We start from the raw sequence: 20,650 nt of genomic DNA on the forward strand, positions 1-20,650 counted from the left end.
TTGGTAGTCAAAGGTGTCCCTCTGTTTTAATTTATTAAAAGAACTAGCTGTACCCCGCCTCACTTTGCTGTGGCTCAGTCTGTCTGTGCAGATAAACAATAGCGCGTGTTGCTTTTATTTTTCCAATAAAGCACGTTTTTACCTATCACAGGTGACATCTATTTAATATAGGTATATAAAAACACATGCATATTCGAATGCAACGCTGTGCCGAAATTTCAAAGCAATCGATGAAGAACTTTGAGATTTAAGATTTTGAACAAACTAACATTAACATTTTTATTTATATAGATAGATAAGTCATAAGTAGATATTGGGTTATATTATGCACTTTCAATGCCAAAATATGCACTAACAATGCCGAAATATGCACTAAAATTCCCAAAATACGAACTATAAGATAAAACAACGCCATTTATTTTGTTTTGGAACCGGTTCTTTAGAAAAGAAGGGGTTCCCCTGAAGAAAAAGAACCGGTCGCCTCTCAATCATGGAAACCATTTTTTCTAAAATCTTATTTTCTCAAAAAAGACAAGAATATCTATAATTTCTAATTTGAAGAAATTATTGGCTCTCATCTGCAATAATGATGAAAGAAGGCAGAAGTTTGCGCTAATGACCAAAAAAGCTCAAATGTACATTACGCCTAGGTATGCAAATGCATATAATCGATGTCTAGTCATGTCATACATAATGAATCACTTTTATGAGGTTTTTCTTGACAATTTCATATTTTTTTCAGCTCTAGATCTTCCAATTGGGAGCAACTGCTGTAACTCTGCCGCAATATCCAATCTTTCGTCCTCCGAGTTTGCGTCATATCCAGCTGAAAATGCCCTATCGAACAAAGTGAATTACCAAACTGGACTCTCCTCAAGAGACAGACTTATTCAAAGGAATAACAGACTCTATAAAAGCAACGACGACATAAATGCTACCGTGGACAATGCTGGAAAACAGTACAATGACAACAAACGTTTTTCAGCAGGTAACATTATTATTCCATCTTGCGGTAATAGATTGTGTAGTGCTAACTCTATAATCAGCTTCAAAGACGAGCCGATAGGGGATCTGATGAGTCTGTGCGTGACGCATAACTCGTACCAGCTGTCGGCGGAGGACAAGCGGCGACACCAGATCCTGTCCGAGCTGTGGACGGAGCTGAAGGGCATGGAGGTGAGCCCGGCCAGCCTGCTGCAGGCCCTGCGTGCCGTGGACCCCTCGCTGTGGGCGCCCCCCGAGCGCCCCCTCACTCTCAACCTCAAAGTGCCCCAACCCACCATGCTCTCCCACTGCTTGCATCGCTTATCACAGACTCTGCCTGGTAAATATACTTCCTAACAAACAGACAACCCTCCCTGGCTTTCTCTTGGGCATTTAGTTCCTTGTATTGCTAAATTGTTGTTTGTAGATCACTCAATAAGAGTAGGTACCTTGAATTATGACATCCCTGAAAAAATTGTCCTGTATGAGTTTTGGATACATGATAATGTATATTTATGTAAATGAAAGAATTAACTTTGTTTGAACCACTAAATAATAAACGCCGCCCTTTTTCGGAACAACCGTTCATTCCATATTTTGCCCTGAGGAATAACAAAACACAAAGTTAACTGTTTCATTTATTTATAATGGATAACCACAAAGTTGTTGCTACTTTCAAAAGTATATATGTATGTATCTTATGTCTTTTGCCTAGAAGGTGATTTCAAGGATTTTTATATCTATGTTTTCTTTGTATGTAGTTTGTAGCATCCATTTACGTATATAAAATATTATAGATTGTAAATCTGTGTATACTCAATACATTTTCCTGAACATTAGTTCAGTAATGGTGATATATTTGATTAACCTTACTTTCAGATCACCTGCCACAACAATCCACAGAAGACGAAGTGACAGTAGAGTCACCAGAAAGTGGTAACAGAGATGAGGGCTACTCCACCATGTCAAGTGATGTGCAAGCCGATCCGTGTCGGCAAGGAGAACCCAATCGGGAACTTGAAGATCTGAAGGAAGCGTCGGATGAAGCTGAGAATCAAGTCTTATTAAATATAAATAATGCAATAATAGTTGATGACAAAATTGACCAAGAAATATTGTACATACCGATCAACTTTGCAGTGAGTTTTAATCCGAGAAATAGCTTTCCGCCTACAAAAAACATCAATCCCTTTCAACACATCATGCGCAGCTTCTCAGACTCCAACCTTTGCCTGAAACTTACAACTAGTGCAACGCAATGCGGAGAGAATTTTTACACGTTTTCGAGTCCAAGTTCACCAAGCATGATTCTGTTGGATGTTATGCCAATTATACAGAGGGAAAAGAAAAATCACCCTCTCAGAAGAACAAGAGGAACTGCTAGTCTCGTCTCGCCGATTCCCGTAGCTGCTGATAATGTGGATACTGTCCCGCCCAGCCGCAACTCCTGGGTGAGTAACATTGATGAGCAAGTGGACGGGTGCCAGTATGATGCGGAGTACGTCCAGCACTGGCTGCAGTTAGATGACACAAGATCTGCTCTTCAGCAACAACATAGGGATCTATTAGATTTAGAATATGATCAAGCAGAAATGGAAGATTGGAGTCTGAATCTTTCCTGCGAAGACCTTCAAGATAACCATTGGAAAAGGAACTCCACCCAAAGTGATGCTATAACTCCGGGTCAGATATCATTATCTACCTTACCGAGTATCCAAGAAAACAATACCCTAGAACTAGAAGAAGACGTAAGTGAATGCTTATGGAATAATTCAAGTTATATGTTGGATACTTCGAGTGATAAATTTGCACCATTATCGCTTGAAAATGATTCGGAGAGTCATAAAATGGACGAAAATCACTGGCCTTATCCACCTATGGAAAATTCAGGTCTACCGTCACCTGGAGGAAGCTGGTCTAGTATAGAGAACTCGGAAGACTGCTGTATTAATAATGAATGCTTATATAATAATGACAATTTAGTTGATAATGAAGCATCCAAGAGATCGAGTGCTGCCTTGAGTGGATATAGCGATGATCAAGAATCCTCAGCGGTTGGAACAGATTTTACGAGAGATTTCTACAGGCTTGTTAAGTTTGAAAGTACAAAAAGTTTAGCTTCTAATTCTTCAAGAGGTCTTGGCACCGGGGTGCAGGAACTCTCCGGCCAAATACTTAAATTACCGGAAATACAATTTACAGTCAAACAAGAAAGAGAGCAAGCTTTGCAAAATGTGTTGAATTTTATAGCGGAACAACAGAAATATTGTCACAACAGAGAAGAATTAGATTCCTTGCCTTCTCGGCCAATATCAGAAATACGCGAGTTGCCGCCTCCTTACATCGACTGCCAAGATTTCAACGCAGACGAGAGCTTGAAACACCTCAATGAAATCAAATACACTCAAGGAAGTTGTCGTGACTCTCTGGCCAGTGAAATAATTTACTCTGAAAACGAGTCCTGTGATATAATTTTAAGTAATGATTTTAACTCAATGTATAGTGATATGTCTCCCGATTTAACTAAAGTACCAAGAATAATTGATAACCAAAGTGAAGAGTTCTTTTCTGATTCTGAAGGTTTCATTAGAGACTTTCACGATACTGAAAATGAGATAGACGAACAACATTTGCTAAAAGTTCATCAAAAGAATGAAATAAATAAGAACATCGATGTCAGCATTTCAACCAACATAACTCCTGCATCTGAAGTGGTTACTCCGGAAATAACAACAAACACAACTATTTCAGGGAATGTTCCTACAGATCCTTCTATAATAGTTATTTCAGAAAAGTGTGCCACACCACACAGTTCACAAGATTGTTTGACTGAATCCGTTTCTAGTGAAAAAATCTCACCCTCACCTTTAAATGACTTTATTTTAAATCCAAATGAATCGGAATGCTCTTTACTTGAAGAAGTGTTGAATGCTTGTAAGAGAGGAACTGGCTTGGTAACAGTTTTAGAGGAAGAAGAGGCCGGCATGGAGAACTCTCTCACACAGACGAGTGACTCAATGACCACAAGTGTATCAACATCGGACACGGTAGCCACAGAAATTTGCCAAAAGAAGAAAATGATATCAGATAAGAGTAAAATTCCAGTTTCCGCCGGTTCAGCGATAAGACGTCAATCCCAAATACCTGTCAAATCTAAATCTAAACTTCCATCTCTTGATTCCACTAAGGCAACAACTGATGCAAATGGGGAATGCTCTTTTAAGGATTGCAAAGTATCTCCTGGAAGCATCATTGTGAGTCAAGGTCCTTCCCACTCCAGAATTGTCAGCTTTCATGAAGCAGCAACGTCCAAAGATGTTATTGATGAATTGAACCGGTCAGTACCTATATTTTATTATATTGTGTCTAAATATTAGACTTACTTAATAAGTTATGATTTCCAATATAATGCAGCAACATTACTTAAAAATCACTGTTTTGTAATATAATTAAGATTGGTTTTTCTCTGCAGAATGATCCGCAAAGGAGAAGATGGCCTGGGAAGTAGTGACAATGAAACCCCATCAGGACAAACGAGCAATTTGGATAAGGCTTTATGGTGCCCCACTGGCTGGGTTCATGTTGAGAGGGAAATAGACTTCAGTGACCCTAAGGTAAGTTTCCATTTTCTGCACTGCCAATCAAATTAGGTTAGCCGTATCTTCATATAACAGTTGATTGTTATATCTAGGTTGATTCACTGATATACCTAGCAAATAATTTTGTCAACATAATTTCTGAATACATGAATGGGTCGTTGAAAAAATTGTCGGGAATTATTCAAGAATTTCCTATCCAGTTAGGGACGGATTCATATTTTTGTGGAACTACCTGTGTAAGATTGTTGGCTATGTGAAACATTTCTATCCATCGGGCACGGTGTAAAATTGTCATAAAATCTGCGAAAGTCATGCGAAATTTGAGCTTCGCATATTTGTTCCCTATTTACATCTTCTTTTGTATTACAAGTAATCGTCAATTTTATTTTATAAACCAATAAATATGTTTATGAAGGTAACTAGTTATGAACATCCTAGCACGGGGTAAATTAATGATAGTGATGCACAAAATTTCAGGAGAAGGGCCGCTTTGCCTATTTTTCAAACAGGCCACGACCTGCAAGCGGATGTTTTTTGTTTTCGTTGAGGGGGAGGGGGTTGACAGAAAAATTCAAGAGTTAAGGCGATGCACTATGTCGTGTAGTATTTTAAATTGAGCCGCTATCAATAACACCTCTTACGTAGATGGCGATAAGGTTTAAATTCCCGCTTAACACCATCCGTCTGTTTTGATTTATGCAAGAAAAAAACATGGCCAAAAAGTGCCTTTTATTTTATTTTGTGGATGTTCAGGCATAAATATTTAATTTTTTTTCGATCATTTTATAGATGAGTTAATTTGCCACATTATACAATAAAATCATAACCGAAAATGGGTTCGTAAGTAGGAGATTTTGAACTTTAAAGCAGTTTTCATAGGCCTTATACATTATTTTTTTCTGGGCTTATAAAATGACTTATTTAAAAAATACTCGATTAGTTCAAAGGCCAAGATGTATTCTACTCGCAGTATTTAATTTTTTATATTTACTCCACGCACAATTAAAGCATCTGAAACATTTCTAGGCGACCAAATTTTCAAACCAAAAACACATGATTTTGCATTACTACGTATGGCATCGCCTTAAGGTTTCTGTTGATTTTTTTGAATTTCGTGTTATGTAAACCGGTTCTTCAAATTTGGTTCTATTTAGAAAATGCTGCGTCAATCAACAAAAACTCTATAAAAAAATGTTCTCAGCCAGGGTTTTCAAGAATAACCCCAAACACTTAGATTTTTCTCTATAGCCAAGTGGGCCGTATGAAATTGACATGTGGGCCGATTTTACGATTTAGCGGTAGGAACAGTACGCACAAGGTAGTGATAATAAGATAGACAATTTAGTGATATGTATAGATATTTTTTCTAGGAAGCCTTGAACCAGGTGATGATAGTTATAATGCATTGATTGTTGTGAAGAGGAAATTGAGAAGCATGAAAGCGAAATCTTTAAAACAATATGATAATAAATTTGAGTAATAAAAGTGTATTTTTCTAATTATATTTTTAATAAGTAATACCTACTTGTATTTTGAAAATATACTGTACTTTTGCGAATATATTGATATTAGAGGCAGGTAGGTAGGTACAAAGGACTTTTAATAAAACCTATTTTGGATATAACGATAGTCGGTCCACTCGTGCTCATTATAACCATGTTTGACTGTATTATATGCATTCATAAACTTTTATGAATAAAAAAGCAATTATTACCAAATGACACAGATCACATAATCAAGGTAACTGGTGCACATCATTATATCATACTTCACGCGGGCAGGGCTGACCCTATGCGAGCGCAATTGGAGCAGTCCGCTCCGGGTGCCAAATTGTCAAGGCGCTAATAATACCTAACACCTAACAGTACCAACACATTGTTCATGAGAATAATTTTCACAAAAACGGCACTACACAACTTTACGAATCACCCGTATATTATTGATCACAGTGATCATTTACCTAGGCGTCTAGTGGTTTTGACGAGGGGCGTCAAAATTTTACCCGTGCCAGGCGCCGTTTCACTGAGCCGGCCCTGCACGCGGGTGAAACAAGAGTCGGGAAAATGGATTTGGTTTTAAACCGCTTTATCTTTGAAAATAATACACATAGCACTCACCACACCCCAATATTAAAATTATTCTGTGAAATTACCTACTTTGTAATACGACTCCATAAACTGACGTTAAAGTCAGTGTTGGGCCATTTAGTGATGTTTTTATTACGTATTATTTTATTACATTACAGAAAAATTGGTTTTCACTTAGGCACAAATCATTACAAAAACAAAACAATTTCTGCACCTCCATTTGCAAATCATTACAAAAAACACATTTTTTAACATAATTGTTAAAAAATTTAACATTCTACAAATTAAATATATGTAGTTATAATTTTTACTAAATATTCTTCCACACAAAAGACAAGAAGATAAGAAGATGAGGAAGACTTGTAGCATATTTTTTTTATTCATATTGTCGATCCTGAAGAACAATGTCGGATGTGTGAATTTGAAGTTTTGCAGTAGAGCTGTTTAAAGTTTCGTTTCTTTATTTTTACTATTTTCGATAATATCGTCGCTGTGAAATCAAACCGGCATATCTGCAAAATGCTTGTTTTTCACCAAAGCGCTTTAAAGATTTCGCATATGATATTTTCCTTTTAACGTCCGTTTGGTTCACCTCAATGCCACCTTATGAATGAATAAAATTTAGACGAATACTGCTTATTGAAGTAGTAGTTGCAAATAAATCGAAAATTGCTTAAATTAAGAGTAAAATGCAGATATGCCAGTATGGCTTTAAAATCAGTGTAATATTTGCATTTGTGTCACAGTGGCTTCTTCTTTTGGAACCTGTTTAAGGTATGAAAAAAGACAATGTTGTCAATGAAAAATTAATTTATTGCTTCACAATTTTTTTTATAAACAATTAACATAATACTGCTCTTTCCTTTGCTGGTAACTTCAAAGTTTCCCAATCGTTTATGGAAATCTGAATAAATTGACGGTATTATCCCGGCGGTAACTAACTTTAGGATACCATTTTTCTTCTTCTCATCAATGGTCTCTTGGAACAAGCGTGCATCAGAACAGGATTCACGCTCCCATTGCCCCGTTTATTCCTTTTCTTCGCCTCCTCCCAGGCATGTGATCCGTAGGAGGTTTTGAAGTAAAAGTTGCCGTCGTAAATGAGACAAACATCACACAGATCTTTCTTCGGTGTGAAAGTTTGTATGACTTGAAAAAACCTCTGTACTGGTAGTAGCTGATTCCTGCAAGGTTTGACTCCTTTCTTTCTGTTAGATAATCTCTGTGATCGGCGATAGATTTTCCACCATCAATATACTCCCGAGAACTTTGAGATCTGTAGTAATGACTAGGAACACTTGCGTTTACAGTTGTGGCAAGGAGGCTTCATGCTTCGTTGGTTCACTCTTCCACGGGTTTTAGACTCGTATTCCTCACCGCAGTTTCGCATCTTTCAGTTTGCTAAAGTTTTTTTTATAAAATTTGCCTATTTTAATTTATTTTTTTAACCGGGAGAAATTTTACCCGGGTCAGACATTTTGGCATATATGCCGGTTTGTTTTAGTTGAGGCTGCTATAAACGCTTTTGTTAAGTGAAAACCGGATTATCTGCCAATAAGTCATACAATAAGTCATATTTGGTAGTTATATAAATGTACTATTGTGAGATAATCCAGTTTTACTTACATGATGGACTCATTTCCCCCTTGAAAGTTTTGAAGCAACTGGCGTATTGCGGAATAGGTCTGTCTTCTGCTAAAAAAAATGGCGATTCACGCGTAAATGCATACCGGCCCAACGCCATCTGACAGATTTTTATTCAACTATACGACATGCCGGTTCGACATAAAAATAGAAGGGAAAAAAAGAAAATTTTTGACACCAATAACTCAAAATCTCCAATTTTGCATATATGCCGGTTTGATTTAACAGCGACGATATGTTTCTCCAATCACATACACAGGGGTAAAATATTAAACAACACTATATTTCTTGGTATCAAAAACAGTAAAAATGCAGAAACGAAACTTTAAACAGCTCTACTGCAAACCTACAAATTTGCATTATAATGATTTGTTTTTGGGGTATTATGCCGTGTTGCCTTCTTTAGCCAACGTTTCGGACAGCATTGCAGTTTCCATTACCAGGGCAGATGTGTGATCTGATTACACATCTGCCCTGGTAATGGAAACTGCAATGCTGTCCGAAAAGTTAGCTAAAGAAGGCAACACGGCATAATACCTCAAAAACAAATCACTATAATAATACTTTTGCCTGTGAAAATCTCAAATTATACCTACAAATTTGCACATCCTACATTGTTCTTCGGGACTGTCGATAAACATGTACAAATGAAAAGGGTTCTTTGATTTAAACCACTCTATATACAGTATTCAGGTCGACCGGTTTCGGTTGGTCTCAACCTTCATCAGAACAATAAACATATAAACTAAATTACAGTACACGGGAAGATTACAAGGTAAATAAAAGAGAAAGAGAATGCATATGAGAGACGGAAAGAGCATTGCTTTCCTTGTAATCTTGAAATAATGCGTCTATCTGTCTCTCATATGCGTTCTCTTTCTCTTTTATTTACCTTGTAATCTTCGTGTGTGCTGTAATATAGTTTATTGTCCTGGTGAAGGTTGAGATCAATCGATACCGGTCGATCTGTATAACTCATTAAAGAGGTTTAAAACAATGAATCTTTTTCATTTGTTTAATTTCAAGCCACAAAGTGTTTACTTTCTTCGATAATGTATACATATAGTTGAGATCCTTTAAGATATGTATTAATATATATTATTTTGCTCAGTGAAATGAATATTTTTACGCCTGTCCAATAAAACGGCCACAATTCCAAATAATTTATATGTTTTATTGGAAGCCTATTAAAGTTTTAACTCTATCAGACATCTGTCCACCGGGAAAAACCTGGTAACTCACATAAAACTTCAATTGCATTTTAAGTTTGCTGATTTGGATTTCTCAGACAATAAGATACAATTATTGATTGTGAATGGCTTAATCTTATCTGTATATTAATATCCTAATCAAACTACTCATTATTTGTAAATGGATGATAACCTGACATTTGTGTTTGTACAGGCTCGAGCCAACTTGCTAGATGTCATGTTAGCATCGAGTGACAGTTCCCCCTCCCCCACGTCTTCTTGCGCCGGATCCTTCAGCAGTGATTCTGGTGATGAGAGAGCAGACTACTCCAGATTGCACCGTCTTCACAGATACAGGAGGCAAAAGAAAGGTATAAAAACCAATCCTTTATGAATAATAAAACAATTAAATGGTAAATAATAAGTAATCAGTCAATTAAAGTTTCCCAGAAATTTGATAATTAGGATTCCATTTATTGTTTGGTTTCTAGATGGCTATGTTTTCTTTTTGCTCAACTTGTCGCTGACAAAGATACAGTAATTATCTACTGCTGTGTTTATCTAACATCAGTGAAATTCAACTAAAAGAAAACAATGCCATTCGGTGGTAAAGGGACAAATTTAAAGCAAAAATAAATATTATTAATTTTTTTGTTCACTATTATGTTTTCAACATAACGGCTTCTGTGTTTAACGTAAAATAATGGATGATTATCTTAAAGTGATAATTTCATTAAATAAGTCTCCCATTGTATTCTTATTGAACTGTTCAGATTCCTTTTTTGTTGTTTGTTTTTGGGGTGTTATGCCGTGTTGCGCTAACATCTTCGGATCTACCGGATCTGCCCTGATGATGGACACTGCAACGCTGTCCGAAACGTCGGCTAAAGAAGGAGTTAGCGCAACACGGCATAACACCCCAAAAACAAACAACAAAAATGCTTTTGGCCGTGAGAATCTAAAAACTTACCTGTTCAGATTCCTGTCTCTCTTTCATTGTTTTTGTATTCATTGTGAACTAAATTATTATAATAACACCATTGTGATTTTAAACACCTGCTTATGCTTTTCACTCACAACTTCAAAATATTCACCCTCCACACAGCATCCCCAAAGATGACACAGGCCCTGAGCGAAATTTTCCTCGGGGCCTCCTGTGTAGACTTTATAAAAAATAAAAATATATTAACTTGTAGCTGTAACTATGCAGACTTTATAAATAATAAAAAGAGACCTCATGAAAATACCCATCTCGGAATTTAGAACTGTTTTTTGTGTAATAAATATATTTCCCCTTTTTCCTGGGATGGTTCTTTTATCTTTCAAAACAAAAGCAAAATGATTTTCTCCCATTGTAAATGTTAATATCATTGCATTAAAAAGTAGAGTATTTTCATGATAAGCATAAATTGTTCCTTTGTGTGATAAGCGGTAAGGATTATGATTGATTGAATGCAGCCACTGTTTGTGAAAGTTTCGTTGAACCTGACATTGTGTTGATGTTGTGTCACACAGACTCCACCAGCAGCCCCACTGGCACCTGAAGTCTCCGCTCCGAGGAAACTGCCGTGCCTTTTCTTCATTAAAGTGTCTGTCGTGCTTTGTGTGTCACTCGGAGGTTGCATGTCATGTAAATGTATCAAATCATCTCATAAATCTCTGCTTCACGTCACCGCTACTTGTTTGTGTCGCATCTGCATGTCATTGGAAGTAGCACTTGAGGCTTGAGGCACACAGCGAGATGGTTAACTGATTGAGCAAATACGTTTCATAGCTGCGGCTCTGAAGGAACGGGGACTGGCCGTGCTGCGGTTCTCTTGCTTCCACAGGCCCTCCATCATCGGCAGGAACGATTTCTTTGTAAGATACGGTAAAGAAGAGAGGGAAGCTGTAGCCTGCTTTGACTTCCTGGAGGATATTTCATCCACTGTTAACTTGTTGTCCTCCATCGAAGAATCAAATACCAGTCTTTTGGAGAATCAGATATCCCAGGATTCCGGAAAGGCTTCCCAGAGGTCAATAGACTCGGCTTCCAAGAACGCTCCTGACAGTGACAACAGCAGTCGGGAAACGTTCAGTGATTCTTGCGCAGTTAGTTTTTCTGGCTCTGAAATCAGTCTCGAGGAGCATAACACTCCCTGAGGACAAAACTTTCTCTTTGATTTCAATTACTTTATTTCACCGGTATAATAAAAATGATAATTAACAATTCTCAGGTGACAAATATGCAATGTATATTACCAATATTTTATATTATTTTTGAATTTAGTATACGAAAATAATTTTACTACAAATAGAGTAAACCAAAAACTAAATGGCTTCCATAGTACAGGATACAAAAATCAGTCAGGAAATTGAGCTTAGGATAAAGACTGCAAAAGCAAATGATTTATAAATTACAAATTGAAATAAGATTGTTTACTGATTGACGGTGAAGAAGCCCCATGCCACATGTTGGTGGAAAGTATTGATAAATAATAGAGATTCGTGGCGGGCCTTCCATAGAGGGCACAGTCTGATTACTTCACAGTTCCAGCCGACTGCTTCACAGAAACCTGTTATTTACCATACTCACCTATTATAGGCGAAAAGTTGCCAATTTGTGATATTTATCTAATATTATTTCCATTGAGAATGAAGAAGACATTTTTTTTCATTTTGTTTAAACATAGTTATTTATTAGATGAAAAATATGTAAAATGCAATAATGTAAGTAGTTCTTGAACCACAAATAATAGAAGTAAGATATTCGCCCTAATCTTGTCACGAAGCGTGTGTCGGAGTGTGTATATTTACAGAGATTATAATGTATATAATATTTAGAGATCACACCAAAATTTTATATTTATAACATGACTCGGTTTAGGTTTATATAACTTTATGAAATATTTTTAGACTGTCCTTGTAAATTATGTTTGTTCTGTGGGATGACGAAATTAGAATTTCTGTTTAACATTACTTAAATATTATTATGTGCTACTTATGTAAAAATTTGTATGACAATATAAAATAATATATTGGAGATAACGAATCACTTAGCACCATGGCTTCTCTCCTTCTCTTCTTGATTAAGCATATCTGAAAAAATATAATAACATTATAAATGGGCTGTTTTATTTAACAGATTATATGGAAAGTCATGTTTATTATTTGGAAAACAATCTAAATAAGTCGCTCATGCTTTTAAAATGTTGATTTTGTAGCTAGATTACGTATATTATTCTAAAAAATCTCTCAGATTGTTTTACCAATAGCTTTGTGGTGCATTATATTTCTTTAAAGAATCAAATTAATTCATATATAAAATAATCACACCACATGTTTTCTGTGATTTTAAAATTGTTAGTTTGGTTAGAATTTTCTTTTTCCTCTGCAACTGTATAAAACTCTACAACTTGTGAAAAACAGATACGTCTGTGAGAATATCAAATCAGTTTTGACTCCAAACACATGTTATTTGTCCAATTATTCGAGCAATCTCGGCTGTATTAGCAGCAAAACTATTTATTTATTCAAATTAAATATTAACTAATATGTATTTCAACATATATTTTTCTTTAATATTGAATGAATTATAGATTCAAACTATAAAAACCTCATACTCCTAAAATGTACTTGATTTGTAATAATAATTATTATTATTGTGGTATAGTCATGTATTTTTGTATAGGGCTAAAATATACTTATCAAACCTATATAGGTACTTTATAGTACAAAATATGTAGAAAGTTCTCTACTCTCTTTCTCATTATTAATAGTAATTATTATGCCTAATATTAACAATAATTATTCCATAATGTATGAAAATAAAAAGTATTCTGTTCCTGAAAAGTTGTTTTTAATTCCAAGCATTGAAACCCTTTGCAATTGTGATTGATGATTCACAAATGTTTATTGAAAATAACTATAAATATACCTATGAACCCCTAAGTACAATGTTTTGATCACCAACTAATTATTACAACATGATGAGAAAAATTTGTGTGAGGCAAGTCATTTTCCATTGAAGCCAAGTTTAAAATTGAAACATTTTAACATAACATAATCTACACCACCCAATCTAAGTCTTATTGCGCAACCAATTGTTATAATTCAGCCAATAGTATGTGGTAAACCACATGTTGTGATAATAATATATACATTAAATACTATGACAATGAAAAACGATTTCAATATATATTCAGCGACCACTTACCTCAAAATGACACGCTGAAACAAATAAACCACAAACTTATTCTCTACACTGACAGCTGTCATTCATAAGTCATAACAAATCATACAAGTTGTTACCAGTCACCTTTTTTTTTCTATATATGCAAAATGAGTAAGTTATATTTTCTACGAGTGATGAAGCATTTAAAATAATAGCATTTTATCCAATGAATATCCATAAACCAAAACCATGTTAATGCAGATGAAATAAATGTCAGTTATAATACACAATAATATTGTTATACACATGGATAAATAATGGCAAATATTAACATTTTGAAACAGCTATGCAAACAATGTCTTTCAGATGTGTAGGTAGGTACTTGATCCCATTTTTGTGGCAATGCTTTTATTACTCTGGCAACACTGGCCAAAGATAAATCAAAACCAGCCAATGGGAACTATGTAAATAATAATTATTATTTAATTCAGGCTTCTTTAGCCACAATCTTATCTCTTAATCTGCGGTGTGTTTTCCACCAGAGAAAATTTGATGATTTAACCCAGTCTGCAGTGAGCATGATACAGGGGAGAATGTTTCATAAAAATATGTTTCTATGGAAATATTTCGAGTTCAAGTACATGTACCCAGTTACAGTAGCTACTGCTGCTTAAATATTTCAAAGATAAATCAAATGTTGGGTGCATAATTTGTTATTACTATGCAACTCATTGTTTGTTTGCTTCACATCTATTTGTAGACATTGTGTAGTTAAAGAGTTGTTTCAGACGAGTTGTCAGGATTAATATAGAAAATGTGTTTGCGAGGTTTGTGGCGGGAAAAGGAAACGGAAGTTATGTAGGAAAGGTATTCGTGTCTAGTCAATCAGCCTATTCTGGATTTAGGATAGTTGTCATGGCAAATAATGTACAAAGTGTCTATCAAACGTCAAAAGGGAGAAGCTATCTACTTCAATTAAATACAAAATCTAATTTTGTTCAGTTTATTGAAAGTGCTAAGTATACAATTTGTTACATTTCTTTTTAAATACACAAAAATACATTTTTTATATTTAATAAGCAAAGGCACGTAAACCTATTTCAATATTATTCAAATAACTTCATAAAATACTATATTCATCATTTCAAGAAATACAATATTTTTTAATGAAATTATTGTATATAGAAAATGCAAAAGCAATGTAAGACACACATCCAATAATATGTAGGTAGGTATATATAAATATATATTATTTTATCTGATTCTAATCATTATATTTTTTGTAATATAACTTTTTTAAATAAAGTAACAAAAGGAAATTATATATTTTTTGATATTTCAAAAATTCATTAAATTCATGAAGAAATATAAATTTATAAAAAATCTCACTTTATCGAGTTGCCGAATGAATGACAAACTTAACAATTTTAAGAATAATCTAAGGGTGAATATTCAATTTGTTGGCGCGTTTTGTTAGTATTGTTAGTTTTATTTTCAGATTATAAATTTTCACAAAACAACACCTTACATAATATATAGTAAAAAAATAATATAAACACTTAGTGAATATGATTGGCAAGTGGAAAGATGAAAAATGTTTATATTTATATGAATTCAGATTATAGACATCGATGAAATTAGTAGCATAATTAAGCTCTTTATTGATACAGACATACAAGTCAACTCAGAGGATATTAAAGTAACTATCCTAGAAGATATTTCAAAAATTCAAACCATGCAAACAGACTAAGAGTCAAACATAAATCATATTCTTCATCAAACTTCATCTTACATAATGACATGAACACAGAAATTAACTTCAAAATAATAGGCATTATTTTTGTTACAAACATTCCAAATTAGTTGCCACGTCGAGGTTTCTATTTGATGTTACAGCTGTACTAACATATGGCATTTCTTTATAGTACGAGTACCTAGAGATGGCTGGATTCAAGAAATGCTTTCAAGTAAAGAACTATCTAAATGAAGAGTATGATCTTTGTGAAAGGTGCTCTGGAATTGAAGAATAAAGAGTAAGAAGTGATAAACTGGTGCGGGTGTGAAAATATCTCTGATTTATCTGATTACATTATGGACTTAGGGTAAATGCTGAACCAGGTACCAAATAAATAAATACGTAATAACAAAATTGTGCATGTGACACACTATCACCGAAAAACTCCACCCCAAAGATACGAAACACCTATGTCAAATTTTGTAAAAAATAATTTAAACTTTAAATCCCAAACTGAACTTAAAAAAATAACAATAGACTTCTGATACATTCAACATATTATTGTTAATAAAAACATAGTAACTATCCTCCTGTAGGCTTTTTACAAATGAGGTGTCTATGTATAAAGTGAAAAAATAATCTTATAAAGTCCTTTGAAATATTTAGTAGTTTGACCTTCTATCTGCGTTCCTTATGTGGTTTGCAAGGCAGAGAGCGAAGATGGCACCAATTACCTGGAAACAAACAAACAATCTTATTAAATATCATTATACACATACTATGCGTGTCATACGAGTGGAAAGAATAGAAAGATATTATGATTTAGAACACTAAGCACAAGACATATTAAGGAAAAATAAAATAAACATAATACATATTAATTATATCTAAGTGCTATATACAAACGAGATAATGCGCAAAATCCAAAATCGAACGTTTTGTAGCAAATATTTACTTAACTAATATGCCATGGGCACCAATTTAAGTTAATTTCAATTGCAATAACTTTTGTCAACAATATTAACTCACTGCAATAAAAATTTACACTGTGATAATACGTTTGAAAATACTGGAATAGTTTACAGTCATTAATTAATAATTGGAATTGATAAAGCCGTGGTTTATCCGAAATTTATATTTGGCAAAAACTTTATATTTTTAGAGATGTGCCGATTATGACTTTCGCCGACTAGCCGACTAGCCGATTAGTCGGTTGTAATAAGACCGACTAGTCGGCTAAGCCGATTACGGTTTCGGGGATAGTTCTAGGTACCCTGAAATGTCGCGCATGGCCAAAGTGTACCTCTGCTGTCCCGCAAGTTCTGTTTACAGTGAGAAGCTGTTCTCAGAGGCCGGAAACATATATGAAACAAAAAGAAATCGATTGCTACCAGAAAGGCAGAAGCTTTAGTCTCCTTACATCATAATTTACCCTTAACTAAAAAATATAAGTTATAAAAAATATAAGGAGATTATGATATTTTTGGTTGTCACCATTGTGACTTTGATTTGATTAGATTATGTAGGTATGGTTATAAGAAATATGTTTTTTTCATTTTTTTTTGTTTTTATCAAACAGTTAATGTTTAGAATTTTTGGATATATATATATATATATATATATATATATATATATATAATATATACATATATTACTGTGCATCTTGTACATACAATCTTGATTTAATACATATAACTGAGTTTGTTAATTGAAAAAATCTACTTTTTATTTTAATAATAAGTAATACTTATAAATGTTCATTGAAGATAAGAAGATATTATGTTGTTTTTTATGTTAATTAGGATAGATACTAATTTTGTTCAATAAATGTCATAATTATGTTTTCTTTACAAGCAAGTAATTTTAAAAAGTGATTACCAAAGGAAAGATTGCTTTACATTTTTTAATGTATAAGACTGATTATAAAAAGAAAATATATATAATCAAGGTTTTTATTTCATGTAGTTCCCCCGCATTCATATTATTGAGAAATACATACAACGTAAGAAGCCGGATAGTCGGCGCTCTTTGCCGATTAGTCGCCGACTAATCGCCGACTACAATAGTGGCCGGATAGTCGGCTTTACCGACTAGTCGCCGACTAGTCGGAACATCTCTAATATTTTTGTCTCCGTTGTCACATATTTATAACTATGAATGTATTTGTTAAATATGTTTTGAGTGACAGAGAGGTAAAAAAAATAGTAGTTTTAGCTAAACCACAGCTTTAACTGCACTGGGCCTAAACCTTTTTCTATACAGGGTGTTTGGGGACGTACCCGACAAACTTTAACCAGCTATGTATTCCTTAGAACATTTGGAATAAAAAATGTTATTGGCACTTTACTCTCCGGTAACATTTTTTTTTAATAAAAAATTTATTATTCATATTTTCACCACATGTCACCAATGTTTTATCCCTTGTCAAAGTTTGAAAACCCATCTGGTAATATTTTGTTCGAGTTTCGTTGAATAATGTAAGTATGTACCTACATTGGCGTGCTTTTACAATCACAATGAAATGGCATGGCACCATTCGTCTCATTTTTAACTATTAATATTTAGTGTGTATGAAAAAGCGAGGACGCTTTTGGACACACTTGCTAATTAATAACAGCTGTTGAACACGAGAAACAATGCCAATGACAGTGACGGAGTGTGGATTTTTTTTTTTTTAATTGAAAAAAATATTACCGGACAGCAAAGTGCCCATAACATTTTTTACTCCAAATGTGCTAAGGGATAGCTGGTTAAATTTTGTCAGGTACGTACCGATACACCCTATATCATCGATGGCAAACTATCGTAACCGCTTATGTCGCATTACTTTAAATTTTATGTGGAAACTTTACCGGTTAATGCACATGTAAAATGTAATTATTCATTTAAAATATTCATAACTGTTTGTTTCCCCAATAAATAAAATAAAAATGAAACCACATTGTAAGTCATACCCTGTATTTGTGTAAAATTAAAGTGACCAAATGATTTACGCGGTGATGGATGGCCATTGAGGATATCGTTGTTGCACGCCTGGCACCCACCAGACTCAAATTTAAGATGAATGATCACTGACATTGAAAATTGGCGTTAAGGGTAATATTAAGTAAAGCACGTCTACTCACTTCAGCCACAGCCACTCCAATAGCAACTCCACCGATGGTCTTTCCAGCAGTCTTGGTGAAAGTGGTCAGGGCACTAATACATCCCGTCTTGTAGGCAGAGATGACCTGGCAGGATCCCAGCACGGAGCGGACCACGTCTCCCTCACCACTGGTGCAACAGGAGTTGGGCACTCCGGTCACGGGGTAGTCGAAGGGGCCTTGCAGACCACAGCAGTGGAGCTGGCCATTTCATAACATTAACATTAAGGAATGCACATTCATTTTATTTATGCGGAGGTTACATTACAATACTGAAAATAGAAACTAATGTATCTACATAATATAAATAATTTTTCAAAAGTGTCGGATAAACTAACAATATGCACAACTTTTTTAATAATATCGTTCGTTATGCAACATAATTGGCTTATTAATATGGGGGTGAACTAACTAAGCTCTTAGAATTGAAAGAAATCGTATACATGATCCATAGACTTAATTAATTCATCTAAGATGCGATCAATGATTCCATTCCAGCATCGAGGAAAACAGTTGTTATGAGTGTTATGACTAATATGACCTCATGAACTAATTAACTCCCTTTTTAGTGTCAAAAGTACATGCGGACTGCCAATGTATATTAAAGTTAATATTTCAATTCGACATTGTCAATTTATTAGTATTTTTAACTTTTACGTAGCCATCTATAGCCATACATAGATGTGCCAGTTTTGCCCGCGTATATCGAATTCTGACTATCAACATCGGTCTGGATATCAACAGTGCGACCGTGCTCGGGAAATCGGTATAAAATCATTGGTAGTTTCGTCTATCGATTAAGTTATCGATCTAACTGTGCTAGACCCTCTGATCTAGTGTTGACAAAATAATATACTCAAAAATCTAAAAACTATGAGCACACATTCCAAACATAATACAAAACTTTAAGTTTTGCTAATTAAGATTTTTGTGCAAAATAAAAAGCTCTATTTAATGTAAATTATGAGTTTGTTTCATGAAAAAATACCTGTGATTGCAAAGAGTTGAAAGCTTCGATTGCTGGTTCATTTCCATTCTTGACCTCCTCGAAAGCTCCCCTGAGGGATTCGGTAACGGCCTTCTCCAGGTCACCAATGTACACGAACACGAGGATAGCAATCACCACTTGGACGATGATGATGATGAGCAGGAACACAGCATACTGAAATTATAGAGAAATATGATTAAAATCAACATTTTTAGGAAGCACAATATCACAAATATGTTTAAAAATTGTGATGGAAATGAGAATCCCTCTGCCACTGAAGAGCCGCGTCTACAACCAATCCACTAAGATAGTGAAAAGAATGCAAGTTGCAACTATTATTGACTGAAAGATAAATCAAAGATGCGGCTCTGGCTGATAGCATTGCCAAGTAAACTTATCAGCTGGGACTGTGGGATAAATGAGGAACAGAGACTTAACACAAGATGATCTGAAAAAATTTAAGTCATGACCAAATATTAACTGGCAGACCAGGGTGACGGCCAAATACTTTGCGGACAAACTAAAAGAGGGGTATGTCCAACAACAAACAGGCCACTTTTGTGGTTCTTGGTGGAATTAGTATTATGAGGTTCCATGATAACTCAACACAGTGACAATTCAACACACTTTTTAAAAGTGATATAAAGTCATTAAAAATGATGAAAAAAAATTTTTTTTAACCTAACCTACTTAACCCAGTTAATAAAGTTTTTGTTTCATCACTTTCCATGACTTTATATAACTTTTTAAAGATGTGATGAATTATCATTGTGATGATTTATCCGGTCACCGTATTATGATGATATGTTTCTTAATAATATTTTGTACATAATGATTAAGTTTCATAGTCCATATCTATTACCTTTTTTTCAAAACAGCAAACTGAAGACTCATTCAATGTCCAAATAATGGTATAGTACTTATTTTATTTTAAAGCCAAATTAAAAATGGTGCGTATTCCAAAATGATACATTCAAGTGACTAAACATTGTTGATGGGATAGTGCTGCCTATTTTCAACATTCCAATCTCCCTGGTTTAGAGCATAGACAAACAGGAAGCTATTTTACTAATAATAATGGCGCTGTTTTACGTGATGTTATAATAAGGAAATAAGGTATGTGTCGA

General features: G+C 34.5%; 2 protein-coding genes across 7 annotated transcripts in view; one reads left to right on the forward strand and one right to left on the reverse strand.

Annotated features, from left to right (window-relative positions):
* LOC149421772 (uncharacterized) overlaps window positions 1-12,015 on the forward strand; it is a 580,320-nt gene extending 568,305 nt beyond the window's left edge. For 3 of the 5 annotated variants that reach the window (XM_089635090.1, XM_089635093.1, XM_089635094.1), the window contains 5 exons: window positions 743-1,324; window positions 1,864-4,321; window positions 4,457-4,598; window positions 9,719-9,875; window positions 11,279-12,015. In XM_089635090.1, coding sequence (XP_089491216.1) covers window positions 743-1,324; window positions 1,864-4,321; window positions 4,457-4,598; window positions 9,719-9,875; window positions 11,279-11,646 — 3,707 coding nt within the window. In that variant the 3' untranslated portion in view covers window positions 11,647-12,015. Of the gene's footprint in view, window positions 1-742; window positions 1,325-1,863; window positions 4,322-4,456; window positions 4,599-9,718; window positions 9,876-11,019 lie in introns of all 5 variants that reach the window. The other 2 variants (XM_089635091.1, XM_089635092.1) reach the window with 2 other exon arrangements.
* Window positions 12,016-12,150: 135 nt separating this feature from the next.
* The window catches only part of LOC149421773 (23 kDa integral membrane protein-like), a 37,785-nt gene continuing 29,285 nt past the window's right edge, over window positions 12,151-20,650 (reverse strand). Inside the window, exons 3-6 of one of the 2 annotated variants that reach the window (XM_089635096.1) lie at window positions 19,524-19,697; window positions 18,518-18,736; window positions 16,068-16,126; window positions 12,151-12,582 (exon numbers count right to left, since the gene is read on the reverse strand). In XM_089635096.1, coding sequence (XP_089491222.1) covers window positions 12,573-12,582; window positions 16,068-16,126; window positions 18,518-18,736; window positions 19,524-19,697 — 462 coding nt within the window. In that variant the 3' untranslated portion in view covers window positions 12,151-12,572. Of the gene's footprint in view, window positions 12,583-14,871; window positions 16,127-18,517; window positions 18,737-19,523; window positions 19,698-20,650 lie in introns of those variants that run through there. The other variant, XM_089635095.1, reaches the window with a different exon arrangement.

Source organism: Hesperophylax consimilis, chromosome 8 (assembly GCF_061612785.1).
Source record: "Hesperophylax consimilis isolate HC1 chromosome 8, BYU_Hcon_1.0, whole genome shotgun sequence".
Classification (NCBI taxonomy): domain Eukaryota; kingdom Metazoa; phylum Arthropoda; class Insecta; order Trichoptera; family Limnephilidae; genus Hesperophylax; species Hesperophylax consimilis.